At 42.4% G+C, this 23,396-nt stretch overlaps 1 protein-coding gene and 1 long non-coding RNA gene across 5 annotated transcripts in view; one reads left to right on the forward strand and one right to left on the reverse strand.

Annotated features, from left to right (window-relative positions):
• The window catches only part of CDK13 (cyclin dependent kinase 13), a 113,700-nt gene extending 107,563 nt beyond the window's left edge, over positions 1 to 6,137 (reverse strand). For all 4 annotated transcript variants that reach the window (XM_082399712.1, XM_082399710.1, XM_082399711.1 and 1 more), the window contains exon 1: positions 4,767 to 6,137. In XM_082399712.1, the coding sequence (XP_082255838.1) occupies positions 4,767 to 5,989 (1,223 nt within the window). In that variant the 5' untranslated portion in view covers positions 5,990 to 6,137. The remainder of the gene's footprint in view (positions 1 to 4,766) is intronic.
• A 917-nt stretch (positions 6,138 to 7,054) lies between these two features.
• The window catches only part of LOC309632393, a 158,524-nt gene continuing 142,182 nt past the window's right edge, over positions 7,055 to 23,396 (forward strand). Inside the window, exons 1-3 of the long non-coding RNA XR_014246876.1 lie at positions 7,055 to 8,686; positions 10,582 to 12,249; positions 21,748 to 21,829. This is a non-coding gene — a long non-coding RNA (uncharacterized lncRNA). The remainder of the gene's footprint in view (positions 8,687 to 10,581; positions 12,250 to 21,747; positions 21,830 to 23,396) is intronic.

The raw sequence follows: 23,396 nt of genomic DNA on the forward strand, positions 1-23,396 counted from the left end.
CCGTAGGGGTATAAGAAAAAGAATTAACTTTTTCTGGATGAATGGAGTAAAAGGTCTCAAGATGGTGGAATTTGAGCTGGGTTTTGAACGCAAAGCTGGAGGCAGAGAAGAGGAAAAAAGGCATTTCAAGCTAAAAGATCAGCAAAAGGAAAAATGTAGAGAAATAAAAGTGCCTCTAAAAATAGAACTCTGATGGAATGGGACCAGATCATAAAAGGCATTACATGACAATGCATTAGAAAATTTGGACTTAACTAATGAAAGTGATACAATCTAACCAAACTTTTCAGCAAACTCTCCTGAATAAAGAATGAATTGGGAAGAAAAGAATAACAGGAAGTCTGATTACAAATGAGGGCTTGAACTAAGGTACTGGAAATGGAATAAATATTAGTGTTAGAACAAAAATGTGATAGAGAATGAGTAGATGTAAATGTCAGGCAAGGTTGGGTCAGAGAAGCAGCAAAACACAAGCCCATCTTGGGAATGAAAGGATTACAGTTTGGAGACTTAAGACAGTTCACCTAAATTCCCATTCCTTCTGAGTGTTTCTGCATTTATCCAACTATCCTGTATTTTTAACACTTTTGAAAAGCATTTTAAGAATTCATCTAAGGATATTCATGACTTATTTCCAGTAAGTACATATCAAATCAGTATTTTATGAGTAATAGCTTTTTAAAAATTCTGGAATGTCTTCATTTCATATATTTTTGAGCACTAGTTTTTAGGACAAAACACTAAATAATCCACAAGAGATACCGCGTATCATATGCAAGTGAATACTAATAAATTCATTTAAATTTCCATCTAGGGTATGCCCATCTTTAGATTCTCAGAGTCTCAATATTATTCCGTAACAGAGGCTTCTGCTGCTTCTTGGTGGAAGAGAACTTCCACATTTCAGAGAGAGAATCAATTAAATATAACAATTTATTGTACTGATTGTAACTGGTCTGACTTGAGTGACTTCAGACCAAGACATTCCATTGCAAAACAACCCTCAATAACTATTATTAGTGTCTTCAAAAAATGTTTTTAGCCTCCTATTCATAAAACCTACAAATTAAAAGACAAAATGAGCTGAAAGAACCTTTAGAAGAATTTGGTTTTTTTAATCTTCAAAATGCTGCAAAGATGGCCAGGAAACAGAAATTAACACATAAATATCCAAACAGGGAGGGAATTTTAGCAAAACAGATCATTAAGTGAGGTGGTCTGCTCCCTTGAACCCCATGTGTGGTTCAATACAGCACAATATCAAGAGCTTGTACTTCAGAATCAGCCCAGGGTTTGAATCCAAGCTGACCTTGGAACAAATCACTTAACTTTTTAGAGCTTCCGTTTCCCAATCTATCAACAGGAATGTTCCAACCACAACATGGGTTTTGGAGGTGAATATACGTTAAGTATTTGTCAATGCCTGGCATTCAGTAAAACCTAAATGTCAGTACCACTGCCTCTCATTCTGAACAGCCCCTCTCTTCAGTCCACCTGCACATTTATTATAAGGCCAATCAGCAGAATTATATGACTTCTCACACCCCAACAGTCAAGTAGCAAAGAAAATATGGTAACCCGGTTACACAGGGGAAAAAGGAAAGCTAAGAAGGGACTTGATGAAAAGCATGAGCAGCAGAGGGCTGAAGATTCAGATGGTGGCAAAGAGCAGGTTGTGAAGTAGAAGTCAATAGAATAGAGAGGATTTATTCTAGGAACTAACACAGAGAAAATCTTCATTCCATGGTCTCAATACCATTTTGAATGTGCATGCATTTCCTTAAAAATATCTACAGTGACAATTCATTCATATACAAGCTCCACGTGGGCTGGAAAAAGACCACTCTGCTATTTCCTATAGCAAAACACACAGTCTCTATTAAATCCTTACATATCCAGGCCCACAATATTTCACATGCTCAATAAACGCCATCATCCCTTCCTTTACCCATTCAGCAATTGTTAAGAGTCTACTTGTGCCAGATACTACACTGAGCACTAGGAATACAACGGTCAGCAAGACAGGATAATTGCCTTCATGGAGCTCGCAATCCAAGAGTCTATTCGTTAAACAACATGGGCCACCTATCACCATGACTTAAACAAAACTTTTTGCATTAAGTTGGACAAGATAGTTCAATTAATTATTCCAAAACAGTAATAACACATTTGTTATATTTAAAAATCAAGTTCTTCAATCAACTATGTTAACTATAAATTCTGGGCCCCATATTTTAAGCAGGACATTTGACAAACTAGGTATGATATAATGTGAAATCAAAAACTGTATGAAAAATGAGTTTTTTGACCCAGAGAAGAAAAGACTCAGAAGACAAAACAACTGTCTTTACATTTTGAAGAGGCAGCATACAGGTTTGCTCTGAACTATTCCAAAAAGTTAAACTTGAAGCAATGAGTAGAAGTTACGTGGAGGCAGATTTCTGTTTCAATATGAAGAATTCTAGCATTTCAAGCTATTCAATAAAAATTCCACCATGTTACATTTCTGTAATAGTCTATAATATTTCTACACTTTCCAAAACACAAATCTTCTTTTTTTCCCTTTAAAAAAAAATCAGCTTTATTGAGATGTAATTTAAGTACAGCAAAATTCACCAATTTTAAGTGTACATAAAACACAAATTTTCATTTAATCCTTGGAATAATAAAAAAAAAACAAGTATTTCGCGGTTACAGTTTAGGAAACTGAGTCTCCCAGGGTGTTGCTAAGGTACTGAGCAAACCAGCAAGTCCCAAATCTAATGGAATAAGCTGTCTCAAAGTAACATCTTCCCACCTCTAGATGTATACAGGCACACAACCAAAACGCTGGATGTCAGGAATGTTGGCCAAAATATTCTAAAGCTTCTTCCAAATCCAACCACTTAGAAACACTGGTGGTCAATACAGACACCAGTAAAAGATTCAGTAACGAATGGTCCTCTAGAACGCAAGCCTCATGAGGGCAAGGACCTTGTCTCTCTTCATTGCTATATTCCAGTCCTTAAAACAGTATCTGGCATATAATACGTGCTCAATAAATATTTTCTAAATACAAATAATCCCAAATGCACATACCACTGCTCTGAAATAAATATAAAATACACAGCACTATCAGATAATAAAGGACCTCACTGAAGTATCCAGCAACTAAAAGGCCTGATAAACACAAAATCCATTCTTAAAATTGCATCATACACTTAAAATTGCTATCTAAAGCACTGAAACTTTGACCTACTCCGTCAAAAACAAATTCATCTGCAAAAAATGCAAGCCTTTTGGCAAACCTATTTTAATTAAAGTAAAATATAAACTCATACAAAACACAGAAGCTAGATATGGTGAAATGAGTTTTCAATGTTGATAGTCTTTGCTTAAGGCATCAACTAGCATTGAAAGTGTGCTTGAACCCTGCAAGAATGAAGAGATTTATACAGCTGTTTTGGTTTAAAGACAAACACACACAGATCTCCACTAGCATCACATCTTTACACTTACTAGGCTAACGCTTCAAAGAGATCTAATTTTACGGGTACACATGTTGTACTGAGATTCAACATAACCGTGTTTAGAGGTACTCAGCAGCTGCTTGGCATTACTGAAAAGTAAAACCAATAGAAAAAAACAACGGATGCAAACAATTCGTAATACTCTAAACTATAAGGCCTAGAATTTCTAGTCATCTAAAAATTTAAGAACCTGCAGTATCCTCAGGAGTTACTTTTAATTCATTTTGCTTAACAGATAAATATATATCAATACACACACCGTTTTTGGAGAACAGCATTATATAACAGGCAAGACATTAACAGCTATATTAAAGATTTACTCCAATTTCACTAGATTAAAGTATACCTTTCAAAGATATGTGAACAAAGATCCTGACACTTAAAGGTCTAGTTAAGTTTAAAGTAAGTGTAAACAGTAACTTAAAATACTAGCAGATAGTGTGATAGTTTAAGAAACGTCCAGTACTAAGCCATTCACTCGGTGGCTACACTGGATTACACCAACTAGCTTATGTTTATATTACGTTATTAGCAACTGGGTGTCACCACAAACCAACACAGAAACCACAATCTCATCATTTTTTTCTACTTCTTAAAATCATGACTTTGGAAGGTCAGGTGAAAAAAAAAACTATTCCACATCAGAATACCATAAAATGAGTTACCTTCCTTATCTTCCGAATTTAGAAGCGTAAGCTTTTTCACATATTGAAAGAATGAACTTGACAGAAAGGCTGCTTTTCCCACCGCTGTACTAATCATACGAAACATTTGCAACCCACATCTAACTCTGACATCAGCACCTGGCGCCGATTCTCCTTTACAAATGCTTACTCCCTAAGCTGCAATCCACTCCTAAGTCTCCAGCAACGAAACCTCTTCGGAGGGCTTTCAAAACTGTGACAAATCCCCCTCCAGGCTGACCCAAAGCAACTGAGCTGGAAAAGCAAACAGTTTAGTGAAACCCGTTTAACGGATTAACGCCAACACGTTTAAAACGGTGAACCCTTCCTCAGAACCCTTCTCCGCCAGAGCGAGGAGAAACTCTGCCGGACCTGTTGCTTTGTCCCCTCCGAAGCCCCCACAAGGTGCTCGGGGCGCGCGAAAACGCCCCTCCCCACCGGAAGCCCCGTGCCAGGTGAGGTTTTCTCGCCTCGCCGGCCGACTGGAATGCTGCAGCGCCCCATCGCCTCTTGCCCTGCCTCCGGGGCTCTGGCCGGCCCAGCCCCGAGACAGACACCGGGACGCCGGACTCACCTGATCACAGGGCTGTAGGGGCTCCGGGAGCGGCGCCAGCTGCTGCTGCTGTATGGGCTGGGGGACACGTCGCCGCCCCGCTCGTAGGAGCTGTGGCGGCTGTAGCTGGGGGAGCGGCGGCGGCTGTAAGGGCTCGGGGAGCGGGCCAGACGCCGCGAGTAGGGGCTGCTGCCGCCTCCCGCCGGGCTGGGGGACTTGCGGCTCCGCAGGCTCTGCGAGGCCCTGTGGGACACCGGGCTGTCGTCCCGGCCTCCCAGCGGGCTCAGGGACCGCTGCCGCCGCCTGTAGGCCTTGGGCTCGGTCTTGTCCTCCCGGTAGGCCTTGGGCGGCTCCTTGTAGGCCGACGGCGGCTCCTTGGACGACTTAGTCCGGCTCCGGTGGGCCTTCGGGTCTCGGTCCTTGCGGCTGCTACTGCTGCTAGACGTGGCCGAGGCGCTTTTCCGGCGGCCGCCACTGCTGCTGCTGCTGCCGCTTTTGGCGGCCTCGGCCCGCTCCTCGCCGCCGTGGCCGTGGCGGCTGCGGGACTTGGAGGCCTCGCCGGCGCCGCCGCCGCCGCGCTGCCCGTCCCGCCGCCGGTGCTCGCGGTGGCGCTCCTTGCTGCGGCCGCTGCTGCTGCGGCGGTCCCGGCGGGGCCTGCGCTCCGACCCCTCCCCGCGCCGCTGGGTGCCGGAGGAGGAGGCCGGACTCCCGCCGCTGCCCCCCGTTCCCCCGGCAGCCGTCGCCGCCGTTGCCGCGCTGGCCCCCCCCAGCAGCAGCCCCTGCTCGGACTGGGAGCTTACATCCTCGTACTCCACCAGCGGGGTCACACCCCCGCCGCTACTAGCACCGCCACCGCCGTCCTGCTGCGGCTGGGGCAGCGAGAAGACCCGACGCTTCTCCGCCTCCTGCCCGGCGCGGGGCCCGCGGCGCCGCTTCTGCCGCCCTCCTGCGCGCCTCTTGCCTCTCGCCAGCCGCTTGACCTCCAGAGGGGGGCCCGGGCTGAAGCAAGAGGAGGAGGCCGCGGCGGCGGCGGCTGCGGCGGCGGCCGTGCCGGGAGCAGCCAGGAAGAGCAGAGGCGGCGGGGGCGGCGGCGGTTGCAGGAGCTGCGGCTGCAGGAGCGGCAACAGCAGCGGCGGCTGCTGAGGGGACAGGAATCGCCTCCGCTTGCGGCGTTCCTCCAACTTCTTCTCCGCCCAGCTCAAGCCCCCGCCTCCCCCCAGCGCCGTGTCCGAGCTGCTCGGCATCGCCTAGAGCCCGCCGCAGAGCGCGGCGCGGGTGCGGCCTCCTGCCGGGTCAGATCCTGGCCATCTCCCACGCCGGAAACGGGAACGGCGGCGGCGGTGGCGGAGGGACACCGAGCACCAGGGCCGGCCGGGAGACGCGCCACGATAATCCGGGTCGGGACTCGGGTCCCTGGGTTCCAGGTCACAGTGGGGTACGCAGCGGCCTCCGGGCCCGAGGGAAGCAGGGAATCCGGGCGGATGAGCTCCCAATCGTGCTCGTCTTTCTAGTCTCGGCAGCAAAAACACCAGATGCGCTGGGCGCTGACCTGCGGGGGAGTCCGGAGTCCTCCAAGTGCCCCCGGGGGTGGGGGAGAGCGACCTCGGCCGCGCTCTCGGCTCGGGCAGCGCAACGCGGAAGTACCACCTTCGTCTCCGCTTCACTCCATCGGGCCCTGACGTTGGGTGCGAGTTCAGGGGAGGGGAGTGGGCGAGACAACAACACGCCTCCGTCGCCTCCTTCTCCTCGTCGACGTTGTCCTCCTGTGGTGGCGGCGACACACGGCGGGAGCCTCAGAAGTGGCCTGGGCCTGACAACAACTCCCGGCCTAGGGCCTCGCGCACTCTGCGGCCCGCAGGGACGGGCGGCGGGGCGGGGCGGGGCGGGGCGAGGCGGGGGCGACCGGGCTGCGGCTCACGGTTGGGGCAGCGAGTGTGCGGGGCTGGGCGGGGGGCTGTTTCCGGGGAGATGGGGCGGGGGGGGGCGTTTCTGAGTCTGTGGGGGTGGGTATGGGCCCTGACTTTCTTCTTCCTTCGCCGCCGCGAGCAGAGGTGGCGGTGCTGCCCCTTTCCTCCGCTCCCCCCCTCCACGAGGAGGCTCCTGGTGTGCGCGGCCGGCCCAGCTCGCTCCTCCCCTTCCCTCTCCGCTCCTCGTCAGGAGGAGGGAGGGAGATGGGAGTTGCTGGTTGGGCCCTAACCTCCACAACCCCTCCTTCTAGCCTCGCTCTTTCGGCCTTTCCCCTCTTCGGCCCTGACGCAAGGCCGGGGGCGCGCACGCACGTCGCGCTCCGAGAAAGCCCAAGGTGAGTGGTGTCGGGGCAAAGGAGGCGGGAACAAAGTTGCCGCGCACGGGCGTGCTCGCTCCCGCCAAGCGACGGCCGTCTGGCCCGGAAGTGGGGGAACGTAGAGACGGCTCCACTTCCGATGGGGGTGGGACTCTGTGAAGAAGAGTTAAAGAAAGGAGAGGATTCGTGCGCCGCCCACTGCTGGCGCTGGAGACTCTCGGAGCGACGGCACGCCGGTCGTGCTTGTTGCTTGCGTCCAGCGCGCAGCAGCGGCTCTGGATCTTCGCAGGGGCCGGACCGCCTGCCTGTTGACAGGTCACGGCGAGAGCAAGAATCTGAAGACTCAGGAATAATGCCGTTAATGACCTTCTGGGCTGGGTAATCACCCCGTCGTCTCCCCTCAGCCAAGCCCGGAGGGAGGTTGGAACAGCTGCGAGAGAGGAAGAGAGGGCACCCTGGAAGAGAGGGCGGAGATGGCGTTAGCTTAAACTTATCTCTTGTACACCCAAGTTCCAGGCCCCATCTTGACCTAAAAACACAGTTGGAAATCCCAATCTGGCGCTTCCATAACACTGAAGTTTAAAAAAAAAAAAAGTCAATACGAGGAATAATGAAACGTCGAAAGGAACTCCTGGAAACCCCAGAATTTGTACCGGCGGCCTTGAAGTCAAAACATCTTGCTCAAATGAGAGCTGCCCTTTTGGCACTTCTCCCTCTTTCACCTTAACTATCCAAACCTGTGGGGCTGCAAAGCATAACCATTCGGTGACCTCACGTCTCATTTCTTGCATTACTAGGTTAGCCTTTCAGTTACAGACTGGGCACTTGGGACAATTATCATAGATTAAAACGTAAATGGCTTATTGGTTTGGGGTTTTTTTAAATTTTAATTGGATTATAGTTGATTTACAATGTTGTGTTTCAGGTGTACGCGAAGTGAATCAGTTATACATATGCATATACCCACTCTTTTTTAGATTCCTTTCCCACATAGGCCATTACAGAGTATTGAGTAGGGTTCCCTGTGCTACATACACAGCAGGTCCTTATTAGTGGCTTATGGGGTTTTAATATGGTTGCAAAGAGAAGCTGAGCAATGCATTCAATGGCTACATGTAGTCACCCGTTTTCAAGTTTATTTGTTCAGTGCATCAGTTGGTTCTTAGTTCTTAAACACTTGGTAGCCATCCATCATGCATGCCTTAGTGTAAATAATTTTAATTGACTTGACATCCACTAACACTGTCTCAGTCTGGACTCACCTAAGCTAAAATGAGACTTCACTGAAAGAACACAAAGGGTGTTTACTGAAGAATAAAGGAGGAGGCAAAGGAGTAGGTAACCTTGAAGGCAGTTCATTTCCCAGGAGGATAGGCCCCGGTTGGGCCACACAGTGGGACCTGCCACGCAGCCAGAAGGATGTGATAAGTGCACTGGGAAACTGAATAGAAAAGTAAGGGACAAGGTGCCTAAAAACGTTTCTCCTTGGCAGTATTGCTTCCTGAAGTTCCTACAGCCTAAACCAGTTAGTGAGTGGCTTTTTCCAAAAAAATACGATCAACCTGCCCCATCATCCTACTTTGAAAAGCCAGGAGTAACAGAACAAGGAGGGCAAAATGGATTTATCTAGCAGTTCGTCACACGTGACCAACTCCAGGTAAGAATATCATCTTCTATCCTATACTTGCAAAGAAAACGTGTTCCAAAGTAAATGGGTAACTTCCAGTTCAGGTTGCAGACAGAAAACATGTACTAAAATATTTTTAGTGGGGTTCTGCCACCCCATATGTTTCTGCAAAGAGTCTGGGGGGGTGGGATGGGGAAAAGAGGAAGAAGTGAAGCATTTTGAACTCCCCAAAGATAGCTGCCCCTTATGCATTGAAATGCTAATGATTAACAGGGTTCAGACTCCAAAAAATGAGAAAGACCTTTAAATTAGAAGTCATCTGTTTCTATAAGCTTGTCTACTTATCTTCATGTAAAGAGACTTGAAGTTGCCACTTGGGACTGTGTTTTAGTATTTTACTGTTTGTGTGTTATGACATACTGTCTACTGGTTTAAGAGAGAGAGAGAGAAGGAGGTGGTAGGTTTTTTGCTTTCTTTGTTTAATGGGTCATATCATACCTAATCAACTGTTCTTAAAGTGTGGCCTGAGACTAACACTTTTTCAGTGAATCATGCAGTCAAAGCTATTTTCATAGTAAGACATGATTTGTCTTTATCATTCTTATTTTTTCACAAATGCACCATGGAGTTTTCCAGAGGCAACATGACATGGGATGACATCATTATTCTGATGGCTAATGGAATGTGTGCTGTGTGTTCATATGTTTTCTAGAATGTTCTAAGGTATTAAGTTTCTGAAATGTGTAAACATTTGGAATATCTGCCTAACTCAGAGACCCGATATTTTCCAACTGACTAATGGATGAAGTTACAAAATCATGAGTAAAAGATTCATTCAAAATGCAGGACAGACTGATGTGTTTTAATGTAACCATACAAAAAGTTCATCGATCTGATCTCAGATTCCACTTTATAACTACCCTTTAAGAAGCTACTGTGGGGACTTCCCTGGGGGCACAGTGGTTAAGAATCCACCTGCCAATGCAGGGGCCACGGGTTCGAGCCCTGCTCCGGGAAGATCCCACATGCCGCACAGCAACTAAGCCCGTGCGCCACAACTACTGAGCCTGCGCTCTAGAGCCCGCGTGCCACAACTACTGAATCCTGCACACCTAGAGCCTGTGCTCCACAACAAGAGAAGCCACCGCAATGAGAAGCCGGCACACCGCAACGAAGAGTAGCCCCCGTACGCTGCAGCTAGACGAAGCCCGCACGCAGCAATGAAGACCCAACGCAGCCAAAACTGAATAAATTAAATAAATAAATTAAGAAGCTACTGTGGAGTTTTGGTGTAGTATCAAAGAATAACCACAATTATCTGGAAAAGCTATTAAAATACTCCCTCGCTTTTCCAACAACATATCTTGTTCATACATTTCCACCAAAATAACATATTGCAACAAATTGCATAAAAAGGCTGATATGAGGGCTTCCCTGGTGGCGCAGTGGTTGAGAATCTGCCTGCCAATGCAGGGGACACGGGTTCGAGCCCTGGTCTGGGAAGATCCCACATGCCGCGGAGCAACTAGGCCCGTGAGCCACAATTACTGAGCCTGCGCGTCTGGAGCCTGTGCTCCGCAACAAGAGAGGTCGCGATAGTGAGAGGCCCGCGCACCGCAATGAAGAGGGGCCCCCGCTTGCCGCAACTAGAGAAAGCCCTCGCACAGAAACGAAGACCCAACACAGCCATAAATAAATAAATAAATAAATAAAAATTAAAAAAAAAAAAAAGGCTGATATGAGAATCAGTTTCAGTCCTACTAAACCAGTCGAAAGGAGATCTGTAGAAAGGTAAAACATTAATCCTCTAATATTTTTGTTTTGTAAAGATAGTTTCATTTAAATGTGTTAGTTGTGTTAATATATGATGAAGTTATTGTTATTTTGAATGACTTTCTTTTTCTTTTTGGTGCCGTGCTGCACAGCTTGCAAGATCCTAGTTCCCGGACCAGGGATCGAACCCAGGCCCTCGGCAGTGAAAGTGCAGAGTCCTAACCACTGGACCGCCAGGGAATTCCCTAAATGAATATTTTTAAATTGTCTCCATTTTTATTTCTAATATAAACAGATATAACTCATATAAACAAAAGCTCTTTTGTGGTCCTTAGAAATTTTTTGAAGTGTAAAAGGATCTTCAGACCAAAACCTTTGAGAAATGCCATACAAAATCATTAAAATTCCAGTGCTTCTGTTCATGCTTCTAGTGGTACAAACAGTTCACAGATGGGTCATGCACTATCATTCCAGAATCTTCCTTATAACTAGGAGTTTCTGCAGTGTCTTTCAGCATTGCTTCTCCTTTAGAGAAGTTGGTTGTTTGAGTTTTTATTAGGTTTTTCTCAGTCTTAAAAAAGTTTAAGCTCTCCTTACTTCAGCCCATTATTCTTTATCATAAGAATATCAAGCATATTATTGTTAAAAGAGAGAAAAGCAAAGGAAAAACAATGGAACTTTTCAATTTAATTATAAAAACAAGTAGTGACCAGTATTTATGTGCACTTACTATGTGTCAGACTCTGTGCTAAGTGCTTTGTATTTATCTTCTCATTTAATCCTCTCAACAGTGCCTAAAAATAGGGTGACCATAGTCCTCAGTTTGCCTGGGGTGGTCCTGGTTTATGCCATTTGTTCAAGCATAATTATTAATAATATCCCCCTGGCAGGACATAAGTTTCCCAGTTTGGACATAAATTATCTGATCACCCTCCCTGTAAAAATTACTCTCCACAGTTTACAAATTAGGAAACTGAGGCATAGAGAGATTGAGTGTCTTGCCCAAAGTACACTGCTAGTAAATGTGGGTGTGGGATCCTAGCCCAGGTCTGTCTAGCTTTGTAGTTCAGCCTTTTAAAGAATTACAAACTGTTTCACAGTGATATCAATGCTCCTGAGATTTATGTCGACCCCAACTATAGTAATATATTCCAGAATAAAAGAAAGTAGAACACAAAAATTTATGATAAAATTTTAAGTTCAGTTTCAGTTGTAAAACACTGATGTGTTAGATGTGCTGTTCCGACACTCATTTTTTACACAGTTCAGAGGCGCACACTTGCTATCAACACTTTGCAGAAAACCAGTGCTGCTTCTGTGTTGGAGCTTGTGGGGGAGTGCAGTTCTTGCTGGTTCAGTAAAGCTGAAGGATGCCCATTTATAAAACAGGAAAGGTGGACCGAACTGTTAGAGGCCTTCCTAATAGGGATTCTCCCTGATCATAAGTAACAGAACGCGAGTTTCGTTGGGTGTATAAATGTGCTTAGCTTAAAACTACATCTCCCAGCACTCTGTGCAGATGAAGGACCTGACCATGCTATGCAGACCTGGCCAACAAAATGTAAGTAGAAGTTGTTGGATGACGCTTCTGGGAATGCTTTCTTAAAGTGGAAGGCCAATTTAGCTGACCTTGCCTTTTACTTTTCTTTACATCTGGAACTCAAATGCAATACTGGAGTTTGAGCAGCCATCTTGTGACTACAAAGGAACAAGCACATGTTAAGGATGGCTAGGTGAAGGGAAGAGAGAAGGACCTGGCTCTCTGAGGACATTGTGGATCTACCAAATCAACCCTGGACTGAAAAAGACATATAAAGCTGGTAACACGTTTAAGCCACTGTTTTTTTCCATTTTTATTATAGATAAACTAAATTCCTAGCTATTGCAGTATGACCCCATGCTCCCATCCCACTTCAGTGGTAGATATCATTAATGAGAGCATTCTTTCCTGCTCATCCTAAATATAGCCTCAGAATCTGTCTCAACATAAGTGTCTAAAACCACACTGCAGCAGATCAGCCACATTGTCCAGCAGCTCAGGCTTGAGAAGGACATGGTCCAGGTATGGTTCTGCAACTGTCACCAGAAGGGCAAACGATCACACAAGTGAATATTCGCACTGAGAGGATTTTGAGGCTATTGGGCAGTCTCCTTTCTCAGGGAAACCAGTACCCTCTCCTCTGGCCCCAGGGCCCTATTTTGTCACCCCAGGCTGTAGGGACCCTCACTTCACTACGCTGTACTCCTCAGTCTCTTTCCATGAGAGTGAAGCCTTTCCCTCTGTGTCTGTCACGACTCTGGGCTTTCCCATGCCTTCAAACCGAGGAATGGGGGCCAAAGGAAAGGGAAGAGCTAGGGGAAAACCTTGGGGTTTCTACCAGGGCTTTGGGGATTAAGTTCTTTATTCACTAAGAAAAGAATTGGCAGCAGAGAAGGTGTGAGGACAGGGAGTTTGGAGGAGGTGGTTGGAGGGAAGGTGAAGTTCAGGGATGCTCCTGATTATAATCCCCATGTCATTCATCACTTTGTTCTTAAATAAAGAAGCCTGGGACATAGACACACACACAGAGCAATATATTCCAGGATAAAAGAAAATATAACAAAATTTGCAATAAAAACTTAAGATCAATTTCACTAGTAAAACTGAAGCGATGTGTCACTCCTATGCTCATTTTTCACACAGTTTCAGAAGCCTACTGCCTCTGAGTCAGAAATGATACCAGTAATGAAATTATTTTTCAGGCTTGTCCTAGAGCAATTTTTGTCATTATTTGGGGAATTGCTTGGTCCAAAAGCTCAGGATTCACACCCTGGCACGAAACTACATGTCTTAGTTATGTTATATTGTTATGCCTTGTTATAGAGACAAATCAATACATTGAATTATGTCAAGATTTAAAGGGTACATAATTTATTGGAATCAATATTTTGTTAATGTTTAATCTCATAAGAATATTTATGTACTCTAAGGAGATAGTTATTCAGGAATATTTGGAAGTTCGACTACAGATTAAGAATACTTTAAATTTCTAATTACATCAACTAACAGATTTGATAGAGAAAGGATAAACAAGCAAACAATTCATTTATGTTGTGTTAAAAGTTCTCATTAATAAGGTCATTATAGCCTTAAAATACACTATTGGAGATATAGGTCAAAGGAAATAATTTCTACCAGAACTTTTTAACTGACAATGTGAATCTTATTTTGTGTTCAGAGCATTGCAATAAAATTATTAGAATCAGCATTTAATAATTGATTCACCCTTATATTTATGGTCAGATGATTTTTAACAAGGGTGCCAAGACAATTTGATGGGGAAGAATTGTCTATTCAACACATGGTTGTGGTGAAGGAGATTGTTGTTGATAGGTGTAAACAACAACTGCCCAGCCCCCTCCTCATTTCCATTTTCCCCATTATCACAATATAAATAATAGCAAAGAAAAAAAAATGGTGCTAGGCCAGCTCGACAGCCACATGCAAAAGAATGAAGTTGGACCCCAACCTCATACAATATACAAAAATTAGCTCAAAATGGATCACAGGCCTAATATAAGAGCCAAAACTATAAAACTCTGAGAAGTTAAACATAGAAATAAATATTTGCAACCTTGGGTTACGCAAAACCTTCTCAGATGAGACACCAAAAGCACAAATGACAAAAGGAAAAATGATAAATTGGACTTATCAAAATTAAAAACCTTGTGCTGCTTCAAATGACACCATCAAGAAAATGAAAAAGACAGTGCATAAATCTTTACAAATTATTTATGTGGTAAGGGATTTGCATGTAGAATATATAAAGAACTCCCGCAACTCCACAATGGAAGGATAAATAACCCAATTTTAAAATGGTTAAAAGATCTGAATATACATTTCTCCAAAGAAGACATACAAATGGCCAAAAAGGAAAGATGAAAAGATGCTCAGTATTATTAGCCATTAGGGAAATTCAGATAAAAACCACAATGAGATACCACTTTACACACCAGGATGGCTATAGTCAATAGACAAGTTTTGTCAAAGATGCGGAGAAAATGGAACCCTCATACATCGCTGGTGGGAATGTAAACGTGATACAACCACTTTGGAAAACAGTTTGGCAGTTCCTCAAAATGTTGGACACAGAATTATGCTATGACCCAGCAAATTCAATCCTAGCTATGTACCCACAAGATATGTAACCATATCTCCATGAAAAAACTTGTATACAAATGTTAACAGCATAATTCATAATAGCCCAAAAGTGGAAACAACCTAAATGTCCATTAGCAGATGAATGGATAAACAAAATGTGACACATCCTTACAATATAGTATTTTTTTTCAGCAATAAAAAGGAATGAATTTCTGATACATGCTATAGCATGGAGGACCTTTGAAAACATTATGCTAAGGGAAATAAGCCTTAGTTTCTGTCTTTTAATCATCACCTGAGTTACAAAGTACACAGTATTATTCCCATTTAATAGTTGAGGAAAGTAAAGCTCAAGGAGATTGAGTTGTCTACAGCCACATAAACAATAATGTGAAACTTGAATTTTCAACCCCAAAACATACCCTACACACAAATAAAAACACTTTTTAAAAAGTGTTTCTTGATCTATATCCACACAATCCCCTCTTTTTCCTTTATCATGTCCTTAGTGACCACATAATTGCTATCCATCTTTCCTTTTCCCTTTCTGTATTGGTGCCTGGCCTTCTTCCCAGTGTCCTGGGCATAGCTAAAAATTTCCAGTGGAAATCAAGGGGTTTTAGAACTGGAAAGAATCTTTAAAATTTAAGTTCACCCCCCCCAACTCACTTTATTGATGGAAACTGAGATTTACACAAATCAAATGTCCTGTCTAAGGTCCCGAAGCTATTTTGTAAAAGAAGCCTTGTTTATTTTGTCTCCCATCCAGTACTCTTTACATTTGACTCATGGTTTTCAAACTCGCTGGCGATACTCAAAGACATTCCAAGGAGTACATAGGCTGGGAAAGTTTTGAGGAAATCCGTTTTCGAATGATCAACTTCCATACTTCTAAAATTGATCTGCCTGAGAATGTTCTTGCAGTCAAGGTATCTTGCTGGTTCTCTCTCCCACTTTATAAAACAAAGACAGAATTCTCATTCTCTAATCTTAATGGCACGTTGCCCAAAAGTGTAAGAACAAAGACAAACCAAGGCACAATTGAAACATTGTGTCTGGGAAAGACTTGTTTAATCAAGACAACCTCGTAGCAATAAGTAATATTCCTCTCTGAACACATAGAATAGCTTTACTTTTTTTTTTTTTTTTTGCCAGGCGCCATGTGGCTGGTGGGATCTCAGTTCCTCCACCAGGTATCGAACCCAAGCCACAGCAGTGGAACCCCAAAATCCTAACTACTAGGCCACCAGGGAACTCCTTTAACTTTACTAATATTTTAAAATGATTAATCAAAACATGAAGTATATTTGCTGTTTTAATCAATTGTATATTACTGATAATTGAAATTATGACTCAATCTAGAAGAAAAATTTTAACACTCATCAGTTTTCACTTACATACTTTTTTTTCTTATGGCAGGGTGTATGATAAGGTGATCAGTAAAAGACTTTAAAGCAAAAAAAGTATGTTAGTATATTACATTAGGATAAAATTATGTGAGAGAAGTGGAATGGAAAAGAGAACAATGTAAAATTCTGGCTGTTGAAGATTAGATATAGTTTTTCTAAAAGAATGATAGTCGGTATCAAACAGCCATCGTTTGAGTCTTTTGGATACACACAGGAGTGATATAAGAATCTTAAAAATCAACATAAAAAGGTGCAAAGGTATATATAGGCTTTTCAAATCATTTTAGGAAGTATAAGCCAAAAAACCTGAAGGCCACTGTCATAGGCAATCCTTTGTAGAATATTGATGACTCATAGTAAGTCCATTGCCATTATAGAAAAAAATTCTCAACAAACCTGTCTGCTAATTTTTAACTCAATATTATCATTTCCACACATAGAGGAAAGCACATTATCATTGTTCTTAAAAAAAAAAAAGATTTTTAAAGGCATGAAATAGAGATTTTTGTTCCCACTCCTAAACTTTGCAACCTTTTATTTTCTTACACAATTTCTCCAGGCACCCAGGCACCAGGCTCGTGTATACTGAGGCTTCTGCTTAAAACTCTTCAGTTGCTCCCAACTGCTTCTAGGAGAAAGTGCTAACACCAGCAGGGGGCTCACATCACTCTGCATGATCCGAGTCCCACTTACGGCTCCAGACTCCTCTTTCTCTCTCTGCTCAAACTCTGCACTTCAGTCATCTGGAACTTCTTTTCAGTTCTTTGAAGGTCCTGTTCGTCTCTCAACACTGGGCCTTCACACGGGCTGCTCCCTCTGTGTGGAATACTCAACCCACCTCCTACCTCCTAACTACGTGTAATTTTTACATATTCGAATGTCAGGTTTAGGTACCACTTGAAGTTTTCTCTGACCGCCCCCACCACTACCATCACTAAGGTTGGATTAAATGTTCCTCTTTTGTGTTCCTGATGAATAATGTCCTTCCCTGTCAAGCATGTACTGCAGTCGTCTCTTTCCTTGTCTGTTTCCTCCAATAGACTGTAGGTTGCAACACAACAGAAACAGTGTCTACTCACCATCATATTAAGCCTCCCACAATGTACGGTACCTGGTAGTTTCTGAATGAATAATGGGAGAATTAATGAATGGATTGACTTTGCTGATGCATCAATTAAAAGACTTCTGTTGAAAGTAACAGCTACTTTAACAATCTTAAAGGAATTTATTGGAAGGATATAAAGGGCTCATGAATTGACGGGAAGTTGTAATACCAGGCTGGAAAAATAGGTAAAGACCCAGGTAACTCGAGCAGCCAAGAAGCTGGAAAATGTTAGCAGGAATAGCCCAATAGCCTGGGAAGGACACAGTTACCTTTGTTGTAGGGTACTGCTGCTGCCTCTTTGGGATTCCACCTCAACTGCCCTTGGAGATAATCTCCCCACTGCTGGGAATTAAATTTCATTGCCCCAAGGAAACCATAAACAAGACAAAAAGACAACCCTCAGAATGGGAGAAAATATTTGCAAATGAAGCAACTGACAGAGGATTAATCTCCAGAATTTACAAGCAGCTCATGCAGCTCAATATCAAAAAAACAACCCAATCCAAAAGTGGGCAGAAGACCTAGACATTTCTCCAAAGAAAGTATACAGATTGCCAACAAACACATGAAAGGATGCTCAACATCACTAATTATGGGAGAAATGCAAATCAAAACTACAATGAGGTATCACCTGACACCAGTCAGAATGGCCATCATCAAAAAATCTACAAACAATAAATGCTGGAGAGGATGTAGAGAAAAGGAACCCTCTTGCACTGTTGGTGGAAATGTAAATTGATACAGCCACTATGGAGAACAGTATGGAGGTTCCTTAAAAAACTAAAAATAGAACTACCATATGACCCAGCAATCCCACTACTGGGCATATACCCTGAGAAAACCATAATTCAAAAAGAATCATGTACCACAGTGTTCATTGCAGCTCTATTTATAATAGCCAAGATATGGAAGCAACCTGTGTCCATCGACAGATGAATGGATAAAGATATGGCACATATATACAGTGGAATATTGCTCAGCCATAAAAAGAAACAAAATGAGTTATTTGTAGTGAGGTGGATGGACCTAGAGTCTCATACAGAGTGAAGTAAGTCAGAAAGAGAAAAACAAATACCATATGCCAACACATATATATGGAATCTTTAAAAAAAAAAAAAAGGTTCTGAAGAACCTAGGGGCAGGACAGGAATAAAGACGCAGACGTAGAGAGTGGACTTGAGGACATGGGGAGTGGGAAGGGTAAGCTGGGATGAAGTGAGAGAGTGGCATGGACATATATACACTACCAAATGTAAAATAGATAGCTAGTGGAAAGCAGCTGCATAGCACAGGGAGATCAGCTCAGTGCTTTGTGACCACCTAGAGGGGTGGGATAGGGAGGGAGGGAGACGCAAGAGGGAAGAGATATGGGGATATATGTATAGCTGATTCACTTTGTTATAAAGCAGAAACTAACACACCATTGTAAAGCAATTATACTCCAATAAAGATGTTAAAAAAAAAATTTCATTGCCCCTTTGTCTTTGTGTCTCTTGGTCAAGATTTAAATTTCTGGAAAAGTGATCATTGGCTAAAGATCATGTGCCATGCCCAGGCTGCTAGAGGTGAGGAACATCAGGATAGGGCCTCTCACGCTTCCAGACTGGGAAGGAGAGCATGCCTTTCACCAAGACTGTGGAGGAATTCCTCGAACAGGAAGAAGGGTTGGATACAGTGCAGCTAAGAAAGTACAGCTGTCTGTTACAGCTGTCTAGAACTAGAGCAAAATATGTGTTCCCACACAGAACAGTTTGTTTTGGTGCCATGTGTGTATTTAGGGCCTCTAGAATGGCTTAAAAAATAATAAAAACACATGAATTGAGTGTGATGTTTTTAGAGAAACAATCTTCATTCTGTAGTCAAATGGAATATTCAGTAATTCAGATATGGTTATGCTAGAAGTTTTACTTAATGAAGTGCTCAGTTAAGGATAGAAAGAGAAATTACAAAGTAGACATTTAAAACATCAACTGAAAAGAACTTAAAATACTTTTAGTTACATTACGCAGAAGTTATGTGGGACTGCAATCTCAATTATAGCACACAATTCTACATTCCTGTGGAAATAGCCATCAACCTAGAAATCCAAAAGACTGAAAATCACTCAACAAATTTGTAAATGTCTGTATGAGTTTTGAGGAAACCTTGTGGTAATTAATGTTTATTGAAAACCCAATAGGAATTCAGAGTCATATAAACAAGATGAAGAGTTTTTCTTAGATATGGAAGAAATGAAGCATCTAAGAAAAAAAGTCCAGTGTTAAACCTGAAGAACCAGGGGTGAAAAAGAAGTATGCATCCACACAAAACCCTGCACATCAATGTTTATAGCAGCTTTATTCATAATTCTCAAAATTTGGAAGCAACCAAGATAGTCTTCAATAAGTGATTGGATAAACAAACTGGTACATTCAGACAATGGAATATTACTCAGCAATAAAAAGAAGTGAGTTACCAAGTCACAGAAAAACATGAGGAAAATTAGGTACATTTTGTGAAGTGAAAGAAGCCAATTCGAAAAGGCTACGTACTTATGATTTCAACTATATGACATTCTGGAAAAGGCAAAACTAGAAATAGTAAACAGATCAGGGGTTCAGGGCCAAGGGAGGGATTAATAGATGGAGCAAAAGATACTTTTAAAGAAGTGAAATTTGTTTTGCATGATATTGTAAAGGTGGATACATATCATTATACATTTGTCAAAATCCATAGAATGTACAACACAAAGAATAAACCCTAATATAAACTTTAGTTGGATTTTAGTTAATAAAAATGTATCAGTATTGGCTCATTAATTGTAACAAATGTACTGTACTAATGCAAGACGTTAATAGAAGAAACTGGGAGTGGGGTGTATACGGGAACTTCCAGCTCAACTTTTAATACAGCGGCCGTTTTAAGAAAAAGTGTATTAATTTTTTTAAAGAGAGAATCATGTATCAATACAATTGTAATTTTTAAGTACTATAAACTTCTTAGTTACATTTATCATAGTATCTATCATACTAAAAAGAATGACTGGCATTTTCTTCACAAGTAGCAGGTAAAACGCTCACTGAGGAATAAAATGAAGTAGATGGACATAAATACACAAGTAAGCATTTACTGACTGTATATTAGTCAGCCTCCAAGATGATCCCCAGTGATCCTCATCTCCTTTTTATTGTTGTTTTAAGCCACTAAATTTTGTGGTATTTGTTATGCAGTAATAGACAACGAATACACTTTCAACTGGGATTAAATCAATGGATGCACATCAAGAAGTAAAAATCTTGAGAACAAATGAACAACTTTGGATTTGCAGAGCTTTGGAGCGGTTCTGGACTTGGGTATAGGAAGTATTACAGGAGGAAGGAAAGAGAACTGGGGCAGAATCCGAATGACTTCAAGGTCTATAGGGAGCAGACCAATCCCACCCGTGGCGTGAAACACAGAATTGTTGGCAGCCAGCTGGTTACACCTGGGTGGGCGGTGGTGGAGGTTAGGGAGGGCAGGAGAATTCCTTTGTAAAGAACTGCCTAGAGAGAACTGGGGGTGCTAAGAAGGACTTGGTATAGCGGAGAAAATCTCTCCACTCTGGCATGAGAGAAGCTTCCTGCGTAAAGGGCAGCCCTTGACCTATACAGTCTCAAGAAAGGCCTATGAATTGCGAATCTCTTCTCTGCATGAATCATCCAGTCAGTCTTGCCATCGCTTCCTTTTTTAAAAAAAACTCAACTTAATTGATGTATAATTCATGTATAATATAGCGACAAATATATGTCATATAAACACCACACAAAGTAAAACAAAAACAAAAGTTTTTCACAAAAACAAAAAGTTTCCTCCTACCTCTTTGAAATCAATCCCTAGCACCACCGGTCCCGGGCAACTAACTATAGATTAATTTTCATGTTCTAGAATTTCTGATGAATTGAGTCATAGAGTATGTGGTTCTGGCTTCTCTTGCTTAGCATAAAGTTTTTGAGATTCATCAAGTTGTAGTCTGTATCAGTAATTCATTTCGTTTTCTTGCTGAGTAGTACTCCATTGTATGGATACACCACATGGTTTATCCATTCACCTGTGGTTGGACGTTCGGGTTGTTTCCAGTTTGGGACTATTATGAATAAGACTGCTATGAAGTTCATGTATCCACCACTGGAGTATCATATAAAATAGTTTCGCTGCCCTAAAAATATCCCGTGTGCTTCTCCTATTTAACCATTTCTCACTCCCCTCAGACCTCTGGCAATTGCTGATCTTTTGAACATCGCTACAGTTTTACTTTTCCAGAATGTAATTGTAATTATACAGTATTTAGTCTTTTCAGACAGGCATCTTTCACTTAACAATGTGTATTTAAGATTCATCCTCGTCTTTTTTGTGGCTTGATAGCTCTTTTCATCACTGAAAAATATTCCACTGTACAGATGTACTACCATTTGGTTATCTATTCACCTATTGAAGGATGTCTTGGTTGTTCCGAGTTTCGGGTGATTATGAGCAAAGCTGATGATATAACCATTTGTGTGCAGGTTTCTGGGTAGACATAAAATTTCAAATCAGTTGGGTAAATACTTAGGAGTGCAACTGCTGAATCATATGGTAAGATTATGTTTAGACTATTTTTTAACTTTGTAAGAAACTGCCAAATTGTACCATTTTCCATTCCCATCAGTAGTGAATGAGAGTTCCTGTTCTCTACATCCTCACCAGCAACAGGTGTCGTCAACTTTTTTGGATTTTCGTAATTCTAATAGGTATGTAGTAGTATCTCATTGTTATTTTAATTTGAAGTTCCCTAATGACAAATGCTATATATATATTTTTTAATTTATTTATTTTATTTATTTATTTTTGGCTGTGTTGAGTCTTCGTTGCTGCACACAGGCTTTCTCTAGTTGTGGCGAGCGGGGGCTACTCTTCATTTTGGTGCACGGGCTTCTCACTGTGATGGCTTCTCGTTGTGGAGCACGGGCTCTAGGCACGTGGGCTTCAGTAGTTGCAGCACGCAGGCTCGGTAGTTGTGGCTCACGGGCTCTACAGCGCAGGCTCAGTAGTTGTGGCGCACGGGCTTAGTTGCTCTGCGGCATGTGGGATCTTCCCGGACCAGGGCTCGAACCTGTGTCCACTGCCCTGGCAGGTGGCTTCTTAATCACTACACCACCAGGGAAGCCCCAAATGCTATATTTTTTAAATATACAGATTATCCAGATAATTAGACTCTTCTCATATATCTTTTGACTACTAGTTTCTAATTTAATTCCATTATGGTCAAAGAACATGCTCACTATGATTTCAATACGTATAAATTTATCAAAACTTGTTTTATGGTCCAATATATGGCCTATTTTAGTGATTATTCTATAGTCACTTAAAAAATGTGTACTCTTCTGTTGTTGAGGGTAGTGTTCTATAAGGGTCAACAGGTCAGTTTGGTTTATAGGTGTTCTATATTCTCACAGATTGCTACTTAATCTGTCAGTTACTGAGCTGAGTGAAATCTACTGCAGTTGTGGATTTTTCACTTCTTTAATTCTATCAGTTTTTGCTACGTGTATTTTGAAATGCTGTTATTAGGTGCATACACATTGAGAAATTATATCTGCCTGATGAATTTAACCCCCTCCCCTTTTTTTCATACTGAATTTTTCTCCTGGCTAGGGATCATATTTTCACCTTCTTCACATGTCTAGCAATTTTTGACTAGAAGTTGAGCATTATGAATGTTATATTTTTGAAAATTTGAATTTTGTTCTCTTATTTAATTAATGTTAAATTTGCTTGGCAGGCAATTTAGTCACTTGGGCATCAGCTTGATCACATCAAGGCCTACTTTTCCGCGTTGTTAGAGTAGATCTAAAGTAGCTTTATTCTAATTCTTATTTAGCGTAACTACTAAGACATAACACTTTTGGGTTCTCTGTTGAATGCCCCAGGTTTTTCATATGTTTTCTTCACTCTAGTTAGTAGGAGATCAAATGTCTCTTAGCCCGGTGTGAGCACTAAGATTCGTTTAGCTCATAACTCCCAGCTTTTCTTCTTTGCCCAGCCTCATGTAGTTTCATCTTACATAGGTTCAGATTATTATTCTGGCAAATAATCAAGGGAATCCCTATGCATATCTCCCTCCTCTTTGGTGTTCTGCCCCACAAATTGCAGCCACCTCAGCCTCCCCAAGTCCTTATTTCTGGATTTCAACACAGTGATATCTCCCAGGTGATGTCTGGATTTCTCCTCCTGGTACTATGGTCCAGAAATTGCCCCCAGGGAGAAAGCTGCAACAGTCAAAAGGTGTACCTTATCGGTTTCCTTCCTTTCTTCCTT

This window comes from Balaenoptera borealis, assembly GCF_965194805.1.
Source record: "Balaenoptera borealis genome assembly, chromosome: 7".
Taxonomy (NCBI): domain Eukaryota; kingdom Metazoa; phylum Chordata; class Mammalia; order Artiodactyla; family Balaenopteridae; genus Balaenoptera; species Balaenoptera borealis.